Source organism: Megalops cyprinoides, chromosome 12, assembly GCF_013368585.1.
Source record: "Megalops cyprinoides isolate fMegCyp1 chromosome 12, fMegCyp1.pri, whole genome shotgun sequence".
In the NCBI taxonomy this organism is placed as follows: Eukaryota; Metazoa; Chordata; class Actinopteri; order Elopiformes; family Megalopidae; genus Megalops; species Megalops cyprinoides.
Window position 1 is genome coordinate 33,614,428 of NC_050594.1, and position 22,431 is coordinate 33,636,858.

At 39.2% G+C, this 22,431-nt stretch overlaps 1 protein-coding gene across 1 annotated transcript; it reads right to left on the reverse strand.

Annotated features, from left to right (window-relative positions):
- Positions 1 to 276: 276 nt before the first annotated feature.
- On the reverse strand, positions 277 to 21,859 carry LOC118786452 (uncharacterized protein K02A2.6-like). Its single transcript, XM_036541510.1, is given in 4 exon segments — positions 277 to 281; positions 20,222 to 20,563; positions 20,566 to 20,787; positions 21,778 to 21,859. Coding segments are annotated over 4 exon segments (651 nt in total).
- Positions 21,860 to 22,431: the final 572 nt, after the last annotated feature.

Here is a 22,431-nt window from a genome sequence, read left to right on the forward strand (position 1 = left end):
ACAAGAGATGCACATAGAGCTGAAATGCTGGCAAAAAAGAAGATCGAAAATATTTTTTCTGATTCAGAGATGTAAACAATTCTGAAAGAGGTGAATGCAGGTGTGTGTGTGTGTGTGTGTGTATTATGGCATGCCAAACAGGAAATATATATTGATCTTTGATATATATGGAATGAAAAGTGATATATATACAATGAACTTTGATATATATAGAATGATTATTGATATATATTGAATGAACTTTGAAAAAAGAAAAAAATTTTGGTAGGCTACATCCTATCCTGAGAAGGAGGCGAGAACGCGGGGAGTTTCCGCTTTCGGACCTACCTGAGCTCCTCAACTACAACAGACACACAGTTGCCACTCGTTTACGTTGAAGCATTTTCAAGGAATACACAGAAATGGTAGACAGTCACTCTAGTGCTCTATACACCACCCACCCACAACGGAGAAGTCAGCAGGACTGAACGAACAACGTAGCTAGCTTGCTGAGACTGGCTATCAAGCTTCACCACATCACAAAGTAGGCTACGGACCATAGACTGTACAACCACCGTTTTCATTCCGAGCTCCTCTCCTATGTTTTTTCCAGACATTGTCTTTAAAGTCGTTATCTTTATAACTTTTGTTGCCCTTCTCAAACAGCGCTGCGTTTTAAGACACAAAATGTATAAGCGACTCCTTCATATCTGTAGCAGTGTGACGTTTCCACAACCTACGCCCTCATTGGTTGAATGCGTTCCTGTCGCGGATGAAAATCGAGCCTGTTCTGAAAAAGCTAAACACCGTTTTTTCGCACACGAACATTCGTCTTTGATGTGTTCATTTACAGGATAGCCGTTCGAAAAAATATTTTGTCCCGCGAAAAAATCGACGAAATCGCGCTGTAGTGACCCAAAGACGCGAATTTTGGTTGACGTGGTAATGCAATGTAGCAAATTTGCCGGTATTTTCTGTTTTGTTTACAGGAGCTGCGCGGGTTTCTTACCCCGTTGAATTACAGGTTTAAGGAAGAAACAAGTAACAAAATATAAATTTACTGTATCTGTTTCTACTATGTACTCCACTTGTTTTTGCATTAACGAGAATAAATTAGTTTTGTTTAACTCGATCAAGCGTCAACCTAAAGTTCGTTTATCCCAGCCGGCACGTGACCAACCTTCAATGTTGAAATGTGGTTGTTGAAATAATGTCAGTTGTTGTTTCAACATTGAAAAAACGTTTAATCCTAATGGTTGTAAAAAGGTTAACAAAATAATTATAAATCAAAGTTGAAATTTTAACAAGATCTGTGTCTTGAATCGACAATGTCTTCAACATCATACAAAAGAAATTTCTGCCTTTTAAATTATTATTATGATCATTATTAATGATTATTATTATTTTATTAGCATTTTATTATATATATATATATTTTATTTATTTCTTCTTTTTTTTTTTTAATTATGTTTGTGTATATGGTATAGGGATGGCAGTATTGCAAGCTATGCAAAGCAAGTTGTATACCCTTACAAAAAAGTTTATTAAAGTATAGGCCGACTAAAAATTGGATAGTACACTTTTAGTTTACTTTTGATATACTTTCAAGAAGTACACTTAGAAAATTGTGTACTTATTTAGCACTTTATACTTTTAAGTATAGGCCTACTACCAAAGAGAAAAAATAGTATACATTTATACTGGAGTAGGATGTAAGTTTACAGCCAAGACAGTCGAAATACTTGTACAGTAGAAGTTACTTTTTTGAGATTCATCTTGTATATACTAAGTATTCATGTCAAGGAAATTCTATTATGTACTGCATACTGAAGCTTTTTTATTACTGAGGCTGTAACCTTTATTACTGCCAAAACATGAAGCTGTATACTCTTATACTATTAAAGAATTATCAGTTGGAGTATTAATGGAAATGTCTATAAATCAATTCATCTGCAGCACTTACTGTATGTATTGTGTGATTGTAACATAGAGAAAAGTCAGATGAAACATTTAGTATTGATTATATTTTTTATTGTTCCACATTTTGTTAAAAGTAATAGGACTGAAAGCCCCAGACAGACAGGAAATGAATGTATTTTTAAACATATTTTACAAGTGCAACAGAAGAGAAAAACAACTGCTGAATGGACCTTTAATTCCGTTCAAATGGATTTGGCAGTGGGATAATGTGGGTTTTCCACATACACTGACAGACACACGTTTCATTTTGATCTTCACTGTTGGGATTGAGTAGGTCTTCCTCTTTTCTGTTGGGATCAGATACAGAGTCTTCTGCATTGACATTAACTTTCTCTGCAGCCTGAAGCAATGCGAAAGAATAACGGTACATTATTTAAGTTAATACTCTAGCCAGCCGGTTAAATGTTACATTTTTATAACACATAGCTTCAGCTTCAAGAAAAAAATAAAATAAAATGAAATTTAAGAAACGTTATGTTTAACTAGCTATATATTTTTAAACTAGTTATATTTATTGTTGAAAAGTTGCAAACTAGATACTTTTATCAGCAAACTAGTTACCTAGCTAAGAATAAAGTTAGGTACAGGGTGATTTTTTTCCCTGCCGCTAACACAGCAAACGAGCTATCTAGCTAGCTATCGAACTTCCTTAGCTAACTGGTTACTCTGGCTAACAGTTATCTAAAGTTAAAAGCAAAGATTCTGATAAAAGGTAAGTAACTGTTAGCAAGCACTTACCTAGCTAGCTAACGTTATCTCATATAGGCCTAGCTAAAATTATTCCATTAAATTTACTGTGTGGTTAGCATACTTTAGCTAGAACTTACCTCTTCATTCCTTTGTTCTTCTGGGAATCCTTACATCTGGGTGCTCAAGGTACCGTTTGTAAGGTCCTCTTCTTTGGGTCATTTTAAAGGTAAGTTTTTGGTGACACTTAAATGATGGAAACACATGAAATGTCTCTGGTTTCAAATACACTCCTTATGAATTGCGCCAATTATGTCGGTGTTTTGTTTTTTGAAGAAGCATTAGAATACATATGAATGCAGGAAAAAAAGATTTCAAAGATTTCACAAGAAAGTTATTCTTGTTTCTTTTTTGCGTGCACGGGTAACGGAAGCGACATTGCTAATTGTCTCAATTTTTTTTTTCCCCTCCAACTGTCGTCCTCTGGGAGTTTTTCAATCTATGGTTTGCACCATGGCGTTTGCTTGTATTTCTTTCAAGACAATCTGTGGAAGTGGGAAGAACTGATTTAATGAATGATGAAGATCAGCAATGCATCTCTGGTAAAGAAATAACTGAGTGTCCATATCTAGAAGGGGATGGTGGGTGCAAGTAAAAAATGTTAAAAAGTTTTAAAAAATTCGCAAACCTCCAGTGCTGCGACAGTGCCTTCGGATTTTTTAATGTATATCTGTGACCTGATAATTGTTTGAGGCATGTGTCGCTGCATGGAAGGTTTGTAGTTGTTTTTAAAAAGGGTATTTCTTACGCTTTGGAGACTGTTCCACTCAGCACCATAGCTGGCATGATGAACTGCTGTGGAGGAATTCAGTGCTTGTAAGTTCTTCAGAACAACACGATTCTGTACAAAGTTACATAAATGCATTTATTTCATGCCAAAACGACTGAAATATTTGTGTTATTTGCCAAAATGTTGATGTTGTCCTTTCTATTATCATTTTTCAGATACCGCTGATGCCAGGATCTGCAGTTTGTGTGTCTGCCTGCCAATTGAAGTGTCTAAACAGCCTGGACCCTTCCGTCTACATTGGAGATCTTGCTGTCCTGGTGTTTGGAAGGGAAACCTTGGCTACATCCAGTCTGACTGGCTGACAATCTGGAGCACACAAAGACCTTGAATCCAAACCAGCCTTGGACCCTGAGAAGATTGATGCCATGATCGGTGCGTAGGATGCCTTAATTAGACTTTAAATTACAAAATAAGTAAGAGTTCTGTCTGTACTATTTTGTACTATGTTAAAGGCACTGTGTGTAGAATTTCTTGTAAATATTTTGTTAATTATTTCGCTGTTCAAACAGTAGTGATGGTGTGTTATGATTTCAGTAAACAAATGAGAACATTCCCTCCGCAAGAGTGCTTCTGTATTCAGAATCTGTTGTTGTCTTGCCCAGCTCACTAACATGCAAAAATCAAAACATTGATATAAAAATATAGTTATTGTATACATTTAAATATTTCAGTAAGTCTTAGTAAATTGAAAGTGTATTGGCACTTTCAATTTATGAAGTAGACTTCTTGAAATACATACAAGTATACTTTAAAGTATTCAGAAGTATACTTCAAGAAGTCTCCATCATAAATTGAAAGTGCACTACACAGATACTTTAAAGTATTGAAAAGTAAACTTAAACTAAACTAAACTAAAAAGTGGGCCAATTTAGTCTACTTAGTAAAAAAAAAGTATATAATTAAGTACATTTCTAGTATACTTAAAGTACCTTCAAAATAGTGTACTTTGTATACTGAAATATAGTATACTTAAAGTATACTATATTTTGTATGGGAATTGCATTGAAAACATGGGATATGTTGCTGTTTCTACTATTTGGAGTAGGGAACTTCATACCTTAGGTGTTACTGTAGACTGGGGTTCAATCTGGCACAATATTTTTACATCCTCAAAAAATCTGGCTCATCAATTGATCCATTTTAAGGCGGTGCATAGATTCTACATTACCCCGTACTGCAGATTTCAAATGAAAATATCGGACACATATCTTTGTACAATTTGTTCATAAGGAATAGTTGGTACATACCTACATATGTATTGGGAGTGCCCTCCAATAAAGGATCTTTGGAACTATGGTATCAACACTTAAGGATTTTCTAGGTGTGCACATTCCTATGTGTCCTGGTTTGTTGGTGCTTGGGGATGATTCAGATATTGTGCTCAGTAGACCAAAAAGACATGCTTTATTGGCAGGATTGACTGCAGCTAAAAAAGGTATTCTAGGTTTGGGTAGAGCCTGGGGTTTCATTTGCATATACTTGGGTACACTATAGATATATGCATTCTGGGGAAGTCCACAGCAAGGTTACACCAAGCCAATGTGAACACATTAACTGTATGGTCTGATATCATTTGTTGTATCAGGAACCTTTTACGAAGATGCTCTTCATTATGCCATAGTTTCTCTGCTTTGCAGTGATCGTATGCTTTAATTATGTATTATTTATTTTGTATATTGTGCCATTGTCTTTTTTGATGTGATGATCCCCCCAAGCTAATGTACTCACATGAAAATATGGAAAATTTGAATAAAAAGATGTTAAAAAAATGGGATATGTACAGTAAATTACTGATTCAGTCAGTATTGTCATGTTGATCCAATTGAAAACTAGGTTATAATATAATTGAATGCACAATTGTACAGTGTAGAGTGAAAAGGAAACTCAATCTATAGTTTAATCAATGTTGAAAAGTAAGACGTTCAAAGAATGTTGTGATATCAACGTTGATTCGATTTTCAAAATCAATACTTAATTCAAGGTTAATTCAACATTGACACAAGACCTTAAATCACCCATGTTGAAAAGTAAGATGTTGAAAAAAGGTTGCGATATCAATGTTGATTCGATTTTAAAAACTGAAACAAAATTCAACAGTGATTCAACCTTGATCCATGACATTGATTCACCCGTGAATAGTGGTCAACTCACGTTTTAAACACCAAGGGGACTGGGGGGCCCTAGTGGTGAGCTCACGCTATAAGCACCAAGGGGCCTAGTGGTCAGCTTGCACTGTGCGCACTGAGGGCCCTGGCAAGACCTTCGGAGGTCTTGGGCCATGCACCGTGCGCGGCCTGAGGCCTGGAGGCTCCCTGGCAGTCCGAGGCCCCAGGGCACTGGCCTCACTGGTCCATAATCCAGCCTTGATGCAACCCCAGTGTTAGCCTCTCGTCATTGGCCACCTATTAAATTCAAAATTAAAACTACATGTCTTTACTTCTAAGGCTTTAACTGGGCTTGTCTCTCTGTATCTCAGTGATCTCATATTTCCATGTAACCCCCCATGTGCACCTAGTCTGCAAGGTGCTGACTGACTTGTTATTCCAAAAGTAGCAAAAAGTACTGCAGGTAATCGAGCCATCCCTTATTAAGTTCTTACTGAACCCTCTACCTGCTCATGTTTGGGATGCAAAGGCTCACTCAGTCTCGAAGTCTAGGCTTAACTTACGGTTTCAGCAGATACACTATATGGCCAAAAGTATGTGGACACCTGACCATCACACCTATTTGCGCTTATTGGACATCCCATTCCAAAACCATGGGCATTAATATGGAGTTGCCCCCCCCCCCCCCCCCTTTGCAGCTATAACAGCCTCCACTCTTCTGGGAAGGCTTTCCACAAGATTTTGGAGGGTGTCTGTGGGAATTTGTGCCCATACAAACACATACTCACAAACAGATATAACTTCAAACAGAATGCTGTTTAACACTGCAAATAAAATAAAATAAATAAATAAACAATACCAAATTGTCATATGTTTGTAGTATAATGCTACTTAAAATTGGATGTACTGTTTGTAGGGGATATTAGACTTCCTCTAATTATGTAGGGAATATCGCTATCCCCATAGGGGCACCAGTCATTTGGTGAGGATAGTTAACATTCCTCAATGACTATGAAATAATAAAATGAAGTCTTTTAAGTCTGTTGGTTTGTCAAAACAAAATACAGATAAGACAATGATGTAATTAATAAAACAAATTTATTAACAAAACACAAACACTGACAAAATGAAATAAAATAAATTAGAACATCTACACAGACAATGAGAAATTAATTAATGAAAACATGATGAAAAAGGTTATTCCTGGACAAAACACACAAAAGGGTAAGGTAAAGATAACGCTGAGTGTGTATGTCAGAGTGGGCTTTCAGCAGCTGAGTCAAACAGCAGGAGATAATGAAGTGATAACCATAGTTTGCTGTGTGCTGGCAAAACATTATTTAAACGTGTGTATAAGTAATGATACCTTATTTTGACAAGCTTAACTTAACTGTTTGTTAAGTCAGTCTAATCAGTTTTGTAATGGGGAAAAATGTTTATTGTACAAATCATGGATGTGTCTAAACACATCTTGTACAAGAGCAAATCAGCTAAGCTACTCACAATACCCGTATTAAACAATAATATTCATTGAATTATTGAGGAGAGCCAGTCCATTACACTTGAGGGGATGGAAGCTCATTTGTTGTAGGCCTACTGGGAAGGCCACAGTCCATTTTCCACTGGAGGATTCTGGGTTTGTCGCCAAAGAGAGAGAAAGACGTGCAAGGGAGATCTATTGCCTGACCATTGTCGGGGAAAAAAACATTGTCCAGGTCTGTCACTGGAGGTCCACCTCTTCTGGCTTCCTTGCCAGGCTTACATCATCACATGGGGCATGTCGAAGAGATCCGGTCATCTTTGCATCTGTAATAGCTCATGCATAAGGGAAAGCACTACATATTAACCACAGCTTGGTCTTCTCGCATCCTTGCCCAGCAGAAATGTCATCAACGCAGGAAAATTACAAAGAGACACGTTGCTGAATTAAGAAAAGGGGGAACCTCAGACATTGCTCTTGCCACACTTATATAGAGCTACTTCAAATGCTATAGTCCACGTGGGCACACAGTTCGGTCACTGATAGAAAACTTGTGCAGCAATTAGAGGAAATTGGACAATAGAAGCCCATGTAGACGCTTCGTGACAGAGACCTGAGAATCTCCAGTAAACTCTGGGTGACCCCATCGGAGATCACGTTTGATCACGTTTGCCAGGTGTCTCAGAGGTGTTACATGCATGGCTGTGCCAGAATATTTGTAGTTAAAATCAAGAGCAGTGTCATGAAGTCCACTTACAAATGGCAAGTAGTTGTTTTATGGCCTGATGAGGGTGAGGGGTCATGCAGAGCACAATCCTCTCCTTACCAGATGGCCAGGGCCATATATTTAGGATGCTGAGTGTAAGCCTTGTAATAAACTTGTTTTTGGTTGCAAATATGTGTCCATATCCCCTACAAATTAAATAAAACAATATTCTAGTTGTAAATTAAAACATGGTATAATTTAATTTGAAAATTAAGCGTTCAAATGTAGTAAAACTCTTGGTTTTCTGCTGTCTGTGTACACCAAGATGTACACCTTCTTACTAGCCTGAGACACAGTAATATGACTGGAGTTTCATATGTGAACATCCATGTCATTTGTCACAAGATACATATCATTAGTGTCCAAAGCATTTGAGTAACTTACCCACCTCTTCGCTGGTGTCTGCTGTTTAGCTGGTGTCTGTGAGGATGAGTAGCTATGTGTGCCCGAGACTCAGAGAGCGTTACCACCTCTGTCACAGCTGGACAAATTGGATATGATTTTGCTCTCAGAAAAAGAGGCCTGCTTAGTGGGGTCTGCTTGAACAGCTGTTTTTGCTAGGCTAAGTGGGCAGGGGGGCAGTCATTGCAATTTACAGCACAATACAATCATTAAAATGTTTAAATAACTACATAGTATGTAACATATTATACATGACTAATTTGGGCTGATATTTAACTGGACAGTTCACGTCTCATATGCTAATTCCGGCATGAATTATAAATGACAAATATTGATGGCACACTTAGCCATTAGAGAAGGTTAAAGTGGCATTTATACAACAATGACAAATAGACCTCACATTTCCAGCACTTACATGGATTTCACAGTGTCTCAGTGGCAGGAAAATACAAGCTGTAGCATGCAGAGAACCACTCATGCACTGAAACAGTATTTTGCTCCTATGTCAGAAGGGTGCTGAAGGTGATGTTTTTAAAACAGTGGAATTTGTACTCTTAAGGAGTCTTCTTCCCCCCTGTAAGAGGAGCTGTTCTACTTAGGCACAAGGGAGCCTCACACAACTCCTATGACACAGTGTCCCAGCATGCTAATGACCCTCATTTGGAATTAAGGCACATCATGAGTGCCAGTCTTTACCCCGACAAGCTAACTCATTGACTTCAAAGGACTGCATGGAAGAAAATCCTATTATGCTGGTGCTGCTGAAGTTGGTGTTGGATTCTGATGAAGCTATTCGGGAAAGAAGTCCTAATTTAATACCCTGATGTATTTTTCTAGCAGTGGCAGAGATTGGTAGGAGGGTAATATTCAGTCTCCTTGTTACACAAACAGTAAAACAATCAGAGCAGTGCATTCGATACAATATAATGACAAACAAAAAGGTGAGCACTATAAATGGGTACTTTTAAAAACAACAGTATCTATGTATTTCACTCTGGCTTTGATGGCAATCTGTGTTGTAGCACAGAAATAATTTTGGCAGAAATTTGCCTTAAGAGTTTTACGTTTTTTTGCATTTATTATTTTTGATCTAAATCTCTGAGAAATTCAGCTGCTGTATTCTATAAATACTAAGTAGCACATTTTAGCACGATTTTACATTTAGAAGCTTTAAAAATGGAAATTGTTCTTCCATAATCCCTGATGGTGGGAATGTGAGGATAACTGGCTTTTTGTGCTCCTTTATGAGAACACAACTAATTACTCCACCAATGTGAAAAGCATTTATAATGGATGTAAATACAAGGCTTCTACTATACTTACCTGCACACAATGGTGGAACCGATTACAAAGGGTCATTTATTTTCTTAAAATATTCATGTGCATATGACATGGAAAACAGTAAAGGGCTACAGAATGCATTCTACATGTTATTTCTGTGATTGGTACATGAATATCCCCAACTAATGCAGACCCCATTTATCAGAAATGGGATCATTTGGTCCATGGTAGAATCACAGAATGTGTACCAATGCCATTTAACCCCTGCCCTTAAATTTCTCCTCTCATAATGTTGTAGTCTTGAATTCAGTCACCACCTCTGCTTCAATAGGGAATCTTCAAAGAAAAAAAACACCCTTGACCTCATTAACACCCTGACACTAAGTAATGTTCTGACCACCAAGACTGCACTAAAAGTCAGGGGGATGCTAGATAGGTGTGGCTGTGTGCATCAAGGCATCAAGACTGTGTGAGGGGTAATGGGCTTGAATGGGCTTGGCTTGTGTGGTGTCTATTATGAAAAAAGACATGTATTGTGGATTTGAACATGAACTACATTGTATTTATTTCTGTTTTCCTTCACTCCCCTTCATTTCCACTCCCCTTTTTCTATTTGTTTTGCCCAGTTTCACATCCACAATTCCATGCTCTCTTAAAGGAACATTCCACTATTTGCTATGAGCATTACAGTTCTGTTACTGAAACCACACGCAAATCAATAGCTGATGGTAACTGTAGAGACAGATGGACAGGTCTTGTGAGATCAATTTCCTCAGATTGTTGAAAAACATTCCAGTTGTTTTGACTTCAGATGAGTGTGCTAGGGCAACTGTCCTTGGCCAAACACTCGTTTCCTGGCAGCTATGGATGTCCCCTCATAGCACTGTTAAAGGACACTGAATAAAATGGAGGCTTATTTAAATGTTTAAATGTAAATAAACAACCTTATTATACAATATAATTGTTAACTTGCTTTGCTTTCCACAGATTACAAACCCAGGCCCACTCACTTTAGACCATTAAGGGAAAAGCTGACAAATCTTCCCTTTGACATTTCCGTGCCTTTATTTGTATTCAGCTCTGCAGAAATGAAAATATTGTAGGTGCACATTGAGATTTTCATGTTACTTTTTGACAAATAACTGGCTGAATAGGCAAAGGGTTACTGTAAGGCTCAGAATCATGGATAGGCATTTTCACTCAAAATTGAATCACTATTCTTTTGTGGGGGGGGAGTTGTGATTCAAGAAAGTCACAATGTTTCCATGGTGATAGTGCCTGACATAATCCTGTTAGAATGACATGCAGTTCATAAATGTAGGTCACCCTGGGTTTTTCTTTTGTATGACCATAGGCCAACTTCCCCATTTTACCATTTGCATGTCATTAAGGTTACACATAAAATTAACCATAACCAAAACCATAAAGTAAAAAAAGAGGTAAAAGTGCCACCTGTTTCTCTGTGATTTCAATATATTTTTATGCAGTTTCAATGAAAATGCAGCTAAGAGATGGCAGGGTTCTTGTGATGAACCCACAGACTCTCCAGTAGATTTAAACTGTTGCTTTGCTCACTTCATGGTCCATGTATGCACCTTGCCTTACGACCCTGGTTACCTCACTGACTAGGGGAGTACACGTTGTGTAAAAAGTGATCTTTTTGATCTCTCTGTAACATCAATGCAGGTGAAGCTGAACCCAAGGGTCTGGCAGGGCTTGTGCTAGAAGCTTTTCATTAACTCAACGATTGGTAACATCCATCACACATTGGGTCCTTGGAAATCATTTCATTTCTTTTCAGTGGAGGAAGCATGCAGGCTCTCACATTTGTGTGCAGTCCCAATGAGAATGAAGGTTTTGGCCCAATTGTGATTTATTGTATTGAGCCCTGACTTACATTTCAAACTTGTATAATTAATAAAAATCTTAGCTTTATCACTGTACGTTGGAAACTCTTGAAGGTACTTTTCACCATGTCTTTAATGAAGACAGCTGGAAAATTGGATGTCTGATGATATGTCAGAGATTTCCATATCTCCCTTGCTGAATAGCAAATAAAAAGAGGAGCATTGCCATGATCCCTTTCACCTCAGATGTTCTGCAATTATCCAGTGTCCTGAAAATATATTGATGATTGAAGCATTTTTTTCAAAGAATGACAGTGGATTAGACATTATCTTTTAAGTGGGGAATCACAAGAAAAGGGTAACAGGAAGTTGTATTGTGGGAGGCAGTCCTTTATTTGAAGCTCAGACTGGATGGACTGTAAATATAAATTTTAGCAAGGCTAAGTGTGACGGAGTGCTGTCACCATGGTTGAGTATGCGCTCTGACTGCCATACCAACGAGCCAGGCTCTTTGGCGTCGCGGTCAAAGGCGCATGTTTGGTACCCTGTAGACCCGGCTTTGAGGCTGGGCCCAGGTTTGGTTGACCCCAGTGTGTGAGGGACCCCAGAGATGGGTGAAGCACGGTGTGAGGGACCCCAGAGATGGGTGAAGTACTGGTGAGTGGGGCATCCTGGGATGGGAGAAGTATGGCAAGGGAATGCGTGAGGGTCGCCTTGGCGCGTGAAGGACTGACTGCCAAAGACGAGCACAAAGTGAATACAAAAAAAAGACATTAAATGTTACGTAAACAAGGACACCACCATCCACACACAAATAAGCACCAGTGTCAAATACAGGGCCAAGCCCACAAGTGCACACCTAGCCTAAATGTATCAATCAACACAATACCAACACACACCCTGAAGTAAAACATTCACATACAATGGATGAGATTAAATGCACATAGTTAATTAACAATCACAATGTGGGACAGTGATGCACCAGGGCCTTTTTCAGATGATCAACTGCCATAGATAGACTGCCTAGTTTTTATATGATGAGACTGAGAGACAAGGCTGCCACTTCAGTGTAGATACACTCAATAAATTCCCTGCTCAGTTAACAATCTAATGAGAGACTACTAAGACTAGCAGTTCAAGTGCCCCGCAAAACTAAAAAACAATAACAAACAACCATGTGATTGCTATGTGATACTACCTGAATCTGTGCGGTGCTAAGCAACATACTGTTAAAATACAAGACAGTTTAACATGATAGCAAGTTATTCCTGTGGTAGTTAGCTAAGTCCTGTGAAGATAATGAAATTTACGCTATTCAAAATACATGTACCCCGATCTACAGTAATTGCCCTCATTCACTTTTTTCATGCAGTCAGGTGAGAGGGGGAAGCCTAAACTACCAACTAATTAGAATAGCAGTTAAAATGCAATAGTGAAATTAACCAACATAAAAAAACACAATTTTATGGGAACAAAATAAAGAATTTGAATCTTTGCATTTGTGAGTAAAAATATAAAACCTTAAGTCAAAATAATTTTTGTTTTTCTTAACCTCAAAATTAAACTTTGACTAGAGAGCAGTGTTAATTTCGTTGACGAAAACTGTGATGAAAAATGTTCGTCAACAAACCTTTTTCCATGACGAAAATGAGACGAAATAAAAAAAAAAATCGGAGTGACTATTTGCACCCGGGTACGAATAGCCCTGGCCCACTGTGAGGCTATTTGCACCCATTAAACAAGAATGGAAAACAAACTCAAGTGCGCATGTCCAATAACGACTGCAAGCAAGGGAAACGGAAAAGAATAGAATACGGCTGGAGCTACGAAGAAAAGGTGAGCAGCAGATGGTCTGTAACAATGTTTGATGTTCTATAAATGCAGTCACAATTAATTTTGGAAAATTATATTTACCTAATGAGACAAAGATTAGCTAATTATTTCACCGTTTCTTTCAACGTGCGAGGCGATTTTACTGGTATAACCTTTATCACTATCTAGCTGGCTATAAGGATTACGACAAATCTTAACACTGTGCTACTTGGGTAGCTAATTAGTACGACAAATGATAACGCTGTGAACATTTCATTTTGTCAGATAATGAAGAAATCTATATTAGAACGCTGCTTTAAGGTAAGGTTTATTCCCGTTTTGACTATATACAGACATTTCTCATCAGTTTGGTAAAAGCTAGCTACAGTATGTTTGAGCCAGCGTTGGCTAACCAAGGGTTAGCTAGCTAGCTGATTTAACAACGTGATATCATGGAATGGTGTATAAATATCACGCCACTATTAAGGACATTTCGCATTTTCAGCTTTTCGCGTGTTATTTAACGCCATTTAGTCCCCATAGACTTACATGGTGAAGAGATGGCGTGTCATTTTACGACCAACATTTTACCGACAACACACCCTGTTGAAACGAAAAGCACCAAGCAGGTACGGAGTAAGACAAAGAATCCAATTATTGTTCTGCTTTCAGACAGGACCACACAAGTAATCCTGGGAAATATAGGGTGAGATGGTTAGCCGATTATAATGATAGTAAGCAGGAGTTTAGCTGGTGTTATTATATTAACAAATTGTAAATTAGCAACACTGACAAGTTTAATATGACATATGACTAGCTTCTACCATCCTTCATTCATTTTTGTGGTTTATCTGGTTTTGTTAAGCTCCAGAAAGACCAGGCTAACTACCCATAACATAAACGTTAACCTTTGCTAGCTTGCTGCTTTATTAATTTAGCTAGCTAGCAAGTCACACTAAGAAAGTCGACTTAAAATTAAATGCTGTGGCAGTAGCCAACCTTGCCAATTCAAGATACATCACGTATAATTTAGCTAATTTACATGGATCTTTAAATAACGCCCTTGTAGTAGTGTAATTTGACATTGGAACATTGTTAGCGATAGCTAGCTAGCTAGCTAACACTGACATCTCTCAGACAGGCATTTGTAATCGAATTTAATCCGCAGATGAATGCAGTATAGAATGGGTTCAGTGTATTAGGTACACTTAGCTAAAACTAATGCAGTCTAATACAACAGTTCTGCAATAGATCCTACGTTCATGAAAGTTATAATTTTCAGTTTTTGTTGAATCTGTTTCAGAGAGGTGTTTATTAAATTCATTTTGGAGGATGTAATCTGTGGTGCTGTTGATTTGTATTGCGTTATACTTGTCGAGTCAAGTTGAGCTGGTACCATGTGGTGGGAAGGCGTCATAAGAGCTGTTTCTGTTATTTTGTCCATTTTTATCAATGAGGGTAGGCTAAATAACAGAAACAGAAATATACAGAAATACCTATATCAGCTATATGTATAACAGTGCACAACCACTCCAGAGTCTGTTAAATCTTCTTGAAGGTCTTTTGCAGTCAAACGTGGTTTTGATTTGTCTTTCTAGCAATCCTACAAGCAGTTCTCTCTGAAAGTTTTCTTGGTCTTCCAGACTTCAACTTGACCTCCACCATTCCTGTTAATTGCCATTTCTTAATCACATTACGAACTCAGGAAATGGCTACCTGAAAACGATTTGCTATCTTCTCATAGCATTCTCCTGCTTTGTGGGCATCAATTATTTTAGTTTTCAGAGTGCTAGGCAGCCGCTAAGAGGAGCCCATAGCTGCTGATTGTTGGGAAAAGGTTTGAGGAGTCAAGAGTATTTATAAAGCTTTGAAATTTGCATCACCTGGCCTTTCCTAGTGATGATTGTGAACAAGCCATAGCCCTAACAAGCTAATTAAGGTCTGAGACCTTGGTAAAAGTTATCTGAGAGCTCAAATCTGTTGGGGTGCCCAAACATTTGCATGATGCTCCTTTCCTTTTTTCCACTCTAAAATTGTGCAAAACAAAAATAATACACTAATCTTGCTTAAAATGTTGAAAAGAATGTTTCATCTTTAACTTTATGCCTTTTGGAGATCAGTTCATCTTCTACTCACTTGACTGTTCACAGTAACAGAAATTTTGACCAGGGGTGCCCAAACTTTTGCATGGCACTGTATATCATTGCTACTTACACCCGGGTACAAATAGCATCTGCCAATAAAAATGCACCTTTGGAAATAAAAACTGTGACGGAATATAGTACAATTTTCGTTGACGAATAATAATGAAACGATAATGTCAGAGACAGACAAGCAATTTAGCTACCATTAATTAAATAATTAATCAATTAATCGATTAATTAATTAAAATCAAATTACATACAGTCACTCACTTTACAAGATATGCATAACCGAGTACTGCATGCTTATGATTGGTTGATATACAGGTCCAGGTCATGCTGCCCCGCCAGTGGAACACTCGGAAGAAAAAAAATAGCCGATTTATGGAGAAATTGTATCTATATCACTAATGCTATTGACAATAAAACACAATGCAGACCGTGCGGGTACAAAATCGGTGGGAAAAACAGTACATACATCGAGGCATTTACCATTTACCACCAACCAGAAATATATGATAGGGTAAGTTCTATAGCTATCAAAATTAGCTAAAAGCAGACAGCTAACTTTTCTTGTTCTCTTGACTTGTTAACGTTAATTGTGCATATCGGTAGGTAAGTTGATTGGGGCAGGATGAATGTTAACATTACATGAACAACCTACTAAGTCAATGTTCCTTGTATTATCTAGCTAGCTGGACTGCTCCTTAATTCGGTCTGCCTCTTACTTTCCCTTTCTACAGCACAATACAAACAGCGCTCACTCTCGTTCTTGCCATTCGCTGTTGGCAAGTTCGCAAACTTATAACTAGGATGTCCAGCAATGCTAGCGTTGTTCTGAGCTAGGTCCTACACTGTAAGACAAAGTCAGTAGAAATATTGTCTTTTTTCACTTTGTCGTTAGGAACAGTATTGCAAATGAAGCGGTGGCCAATATGTGTTACTTGTTAGTGTTTAGGTTAGCTTGCCAGTGCAATAGCAATTGTTGGCGTTGTTTGTTTACAGGACAGCTAGTGTACAGTGTCCTATTATGCTTGTGTCATAGAGATATTGTAAAATTATAACCATTATTATGATCTTCGATTGTTTTCATGTACCATGTAAATATTATGCTAGTTAGGTTTTATTTCTGTGTCTGCTTTCACTCACGCTAATCCTAGTGTGAATGTGGTAACCGCAAGTGAGAAGCACCGCTCTGACAATAGCCTGCCTGAGTTTTGCTTGACTCAGTTCTGGGTTGAGACTACTGCTAATGCTGTGTTCCAGATGCACAGTGACAATGCCCTTATCACTAAGTCTCGTGTCCTTTATTTGTCCAGCACTTTAGTATGTCCTTTATGGTCATTTGCACTACTATTCCAAACATATAAGTGACTTAATTATACTATATTTGCACTGACTTTTGTCTTACATTGTGGGTAGGTTATATGCCCTGAGTATACTGTATGTCATTGCAGTTGTTTTTTTTTTGTCATTTGCACTGCAATGATAAACAACCGAGTGCAAAAGAATATTTTTAAATTAAATTGTCAGATTTATTTGACAGACAGCCAAAGAATAAGTCGTATTCCTTCCACAGTGCAAAATACACTTATTACATCTTTATACAGAATACAGTGCATGACACAACCTTTCTGAATGTAACTGTATTTTTAAATGCATCAAGTTTAGGCTACAGCTGGGAGTCCCTGGCCCTGAGAAGAAAACCTAATGAATGTAGCTGGCTTAAGAACATCTGTGTGCTTGATGAAAGGTCACCGTAATGATTTAATAAAAAAAATGCAAATTGACTAAAATGTGACATTTGCCTAAAATGCATTTGCCTAAAATTAGACTAAATCTTCTATAGTTTTTGTTGACTAAAACTAGACTAATAATTTAAAAGACTAAAATGTGACATAAACTAATATGCATTTTAGTCAAAACACTAAGACTAAGACTAAATCAAAATCAGCTGCCAAAATGAACACTGCCAGAGAGCTGTGCTCAGCTGTAATGTCACATCACTACACACAATTGTCTTATGAAATTTCAAAATTTTGCAAATTTAAGGATATTTTATTTTGTTGGGATTTTTCTTTTTTATAAAATGGAACACATTTCTCATTTAGACAAGTCAACTGTTACTCCTTGTTATCTGGTATCTCTAGTTCCATTACTGATCAGCTACAACTCCAGTGAAATGCTGCTGCCACGGACCTAACAAGAACCAGAAAGAGAGATCATAATAACCCTGTCATTGAGTCACTGCACCAGCTTCCAGTACATGTTAGAATCGATTTTATGATTACTGCTTGTAGCAGACTGGTTTAGCACCTGAATGCATCCCTGCTTGTCCCATACCAGCCAGATTTGTACAGTTAGGTCAGCGGTTGCTTTGTTACGTTTTAAACACGGAGTAAACAAAAAAGGCAAGGACAAGCCGATTTGGAACTCTCCAGCCTGATATACTGGAGACTTACTGTCAGATCCTTTTAAAAATCACATTTAAAGACATACTTTTCTAATTCGGCATTTGAGTGGTAAATGATATTCCTGTTTTTGTTTACATTTTACTGTATTTTTATTGATATTTTATTGGTATGCTGCTGTAGTTTGTCACCATCCTGGATATCATGTCATTAGCGTGCTCTTCTTAATTCAACTTAGATTTGTTTTTGAAGCACTTTGAAATTCTATAATTAATAATGCAAATTATTATTATTATTATTAAGGGTCCAAACACATAGTGCTGGAACCCTATTGTGTTTGTTCCGATTTTTATTATTTTTAATTTTCTGCCCTAAAAGTGTTTGCATAGCAAAAACTATAGATGCTAGAGCTACCAAACTTGGTAGATAGGTTCCTATGGTCACCCACTACTCGGGTAAAAAAAAAAATGTTGGCCAATTATGTAGCGACGAAATTTGGCGTTGCGGTCAAAGCTGCAGTTTGGTAACCCGTAGACCTGGGTTCGAGGCCGGGTGGGGTGACTGCTTTAGCCCCTCGCTACAAATTTGGCATTGCGGACAAAGCTGCAGTTTGGTATCCCGTAGACCCAGGTTTGGGGCTAGGTGGGGTGACTGCTCTTGCCCTTCACTACAAATGGTGTCAGCGGTGGGATGACTGGCTGCGAGGCCATCGGAGGCGTGCCCAGTGTGAGAGCCGTATGAGGGACCCCCAGGTTAGGTTGACCCCACTGTGAGGGACCCCAGAGATTGGTGAAGCACGGTGTGAGGGACCCCAGAGATGGATGAAGCACTGGTGAGTAGGGCACCCTGGGATGGGAGAAGGGGAGGGCAGTGTGACGGAGTGCTGTCACTGCGGTTGAGTATGCGCTCTGACTGCCATACCAACAAGCCTGGCTCTTTGGTGTTGCGGTCAAAGCTGCAGTTTAGAACAGAATAGAATATATCTTTATTGTCCACGGCTCACCAAAACACAAGAACAACAACATAAGAAACAGACAGGCAGTTAATAAAACAACGTAGACAAGGTCACATTGCACATTAAATAAATAAATAAATAAAAATAGTTGTTGTCAGTGTCTGTGTCTTGAATCTTATCAGTCACTTGTAGAGTTAAGAATGTTAATGGCACTTGGGATGAAGGACTTCTTAAATACATTTTTATTTGCCAGAGGGACTCTATAGCGCCTCCCTTTCAAAGGCTCGAACTGGCTGAAGAGAGGATGGGAGCTATCTGCCAGGATACTCCTCGACTTCTTCCTCACTCTTTCTGTAAAAAGTTGACTTAAGGGCTTCTGGGGTTTGCCGACTATTCTGCTTGCCATTGACACAATTCTAGAAAGTTTAATCTTAAATCTATACTAGGCAGAGGGATGAAAATTTAAAACGCTCTCAATAATAGTTTTGTAAACTGGTTCTAAGATCTGCTGACTAACACCGAGGCTGCTGAATTTTCTGAGAAGATAGAGTCGCTGCGAGCATCTCTTGAAAATGTACTCTGTATTTTCAGAGAAGCTTATCTGGGAGTCCAGAATTGTGCCAAGGAATTTAAAGTTTTCCACAATTTCAACATGTTGGCCATTATTGTGTATGTCCCATTACACACACACATTCAACCTTAACATTAAGAAAGACTAGACGACATGTTTTCATTTAAGAGCTCGCTGTTCTCCTTTTACTGCTGAACTCATGTCACTCACACTCTCATTACAAATCAATGCACAAGCCTATTTTATGCAGTATATCAATGCGCAATAGCAACACAAAATATAGTGCCTGAGATTACTTACATAACACTCCTCCCTTCCAGCATTGATGTTTACATTGACATCTAGGGAGGTCATAACATGCATGAACTAATGCTGAACTATTTTAACCACTTTTTTTTTTTGTTTAATCCCTGAGTCTCTCAGGGGGTCTACAAATTCTTTCAGGATAACGTCTCTCTGTCCCCGCTGGCATTACTGGGGTGACACTAGCAGCAGGGCCTTGAGTCACAGGTGTAACAGTCTCCAGATCACCTCTACCATCTTCTGAGTTGTCAGTGGTGTCAGGCATGTGGTCAGTGCACTCAGGGACACTTGGACAATATGTAGGCTCTGGGTCCATAGCTGTCTGTACTGCTGCATCCAACAGCTGATCAATGTGTCTACACCAGACAATGCCCTGGCCGATGTTGACAATGTATGTTGGCGGTCCAGTCTGTGATTCAATGGAGCCTGGCTGCCATTTCTGAGTATTGTTGCGATAGTCTCTGGCCAATACATTCTGTCCAACATGAAAGGTGCGAAGAGGTCTCATTCTGGAATGTAGGGCAGAACCAGACTGTTTCCGCTGTACCTGCCGTTGTAGGTTGGGTTTCAGTAAGTCCAATTGTGATCTCAGTGGACGTCCTAGAAAAAGCATTGCTGGTGTCTGTCCAGTTGTGGCATGTGTGCTGTTACGATATGCCAACAGGAAGTTTGTGATCTTGTGCTGCAGTGATCCACTGTCCTTGTCCATGGCCTTGATGGACTGCTTGAAGGTCTGAATGAAGCGTTCTGCTTGGCCATTGGAAGCTGGGTGATATGGCACAATGGTGGTGTGTTGTATGCCATTCTTTCTGACAAAACGCTGGAATTCTTCAGAAGTGAAAGGTGTTCCATTGTCGCTCATGATCTGATGTGGCAGGCCTGTGCGTGAGAACAAGGCTCTTAAGAGGTCAACAGTCTTTAAAGAGGTTGCTGCCTTTGTACAGAAAACCTCGGGCCACTTTGAGTGTGCATCAACCACAACTAAGTACATGTTGATGGTGACTTTTGGGTCTGTTGACACACACTGCATTTCTTGGCCATTGTCTTCAGCTGTTCATCAATTCCAGACCACCATACAGAACTTCGGGCTAGGCTCTTCATTTTCACCACGCCTACGTGCCCTTCGTGTAGTACAGTCAGCACCCTGGAACGCAGCTTTGGTGGTACAATAACCCTCGTTCCCCATAAGGTGCATCCTTGGTTCACTGTGAGCTGATCTGGAATAAGCTGGCAATGATGGATCACCCTTGTTAGGTCAGCCCTTCAGTGTCATATCAAACACCCTGGCGAAGATAGGGTCGCGCCCTGTCTCCAGCACGATTTCTTCACTTGTGACTGGAAATGGATCCACCTCAGACATGTAGAACATGTTCTTTGGTTCTTTGGTGTTTTCTGGCGGTGGAGATTCTAGTGGAAGTCAGGAAAGTCCATCCGCATTCCTATGCTGATGAGTGCCTTTATACTCAATGCTGTAGGTGTGAGCACCCAAGAACAGTGTCCACCGTTGCAGTCGTGCAGCCGCCATTGCTGGAACACTCTTAGCTGGATTAAAGATTGACACTAGTGGCTGATGGTCAGTGACTAGGGTAAAGTGCTTACCGTACAAGTGCTGGCGCATAGTTACGTTCTGCAGCATTTAAAGATCTTGAGGCAAATTCTATTGGGTGCTCTGTTCCATCAGATAATCTGTGTGACAGTACTGCTCCAATCCCATATGCGGAAGCATCACAAGCAAGCTTGAGTGGTAACTGGGGGTCAAAATGTGTTAGCACATTCACATTCTTTTGACTAGTGCCAGTTAGTCCCACTTTGTAGCAAACAGTTCAATGGGTAGAGCACTGCTGAGAGGTTGGGTAGAAATTTACGGTAATAATTTACCAAGCCCAAGAAAGAACGCAATTGACTAGTGTTCTGTGGTGGTGGTGCCTTTAAAACAGCATCGATTTTGTCTTTGCATTTATGCAGTCCATGTTTGTCAATTTTGTGACCACAGTACACTATGGCATCCTGGAAAAACTCACATTTCGCCTTATTAGCCCTTAATCCAAAATCTTCCAGTCTCTTGAGAACTTTTTCCAGGTTTGCCAGGTGTTCATTATCATCAGTTCCTGTAATTACAATGTCATCCAAATAGCACTGCGTGTTTGGTATACCTTGTAGGACTTGTTCCATGGCCTTCTACCATATTGCTGGGGCTGATGCTGTACCAAAGACCAGGCGGTTGTACTGATAGAGGCCCTTTGTGGTGTTGATCGTCAGGTACTTCTTGGAAAACTCGTCCACCTCCATCTGCAGATAAGCCTGTGCAAGATCAATTTTTGAGAACCGTTTACCCTGGCCCAGTGCAGCAAAGATGTCATCAATACGTGGTAGGGGGTATTGTTCGGCTGTCAGGACTGGATTAATGGTTACTTTAAAATCTCCACAGATGCGTACTGAGCCATTCCCTTTAACCATTAGAACTATAGGCGTCGCCCACTTGGACCAATCTGCTTTGGACAAAATACCCTCTTTTTCCAGTCTGTGGAGCTCATTTTACCACTTTTGAGTGAAGGGCGTATGGAACTGGGCGAGCTTTGTGGAATTTGGGGACGGCATTATCTTGGAGGACAATCTGCGCTTTCATGTGCTTTAGTGTTCCAATGCCCTCTTGGAAGACTTTTCCGGCATTTGTGAGTATTTGATTCAGTTTTTCAGTTGTGGTGTGGCTGCTCTGTTTTCCAGTGACTGCTACAGCCTGCAGTTCCTTGATTGACCGCCAGTCTAGTCGCACTTCACGTAGCCACTCTCGCCCAAACAGGGGCGCACCTCCTCTCTCAATGCCACAAAAGTGGCAGCACACACTTTTGGTCACCATACTG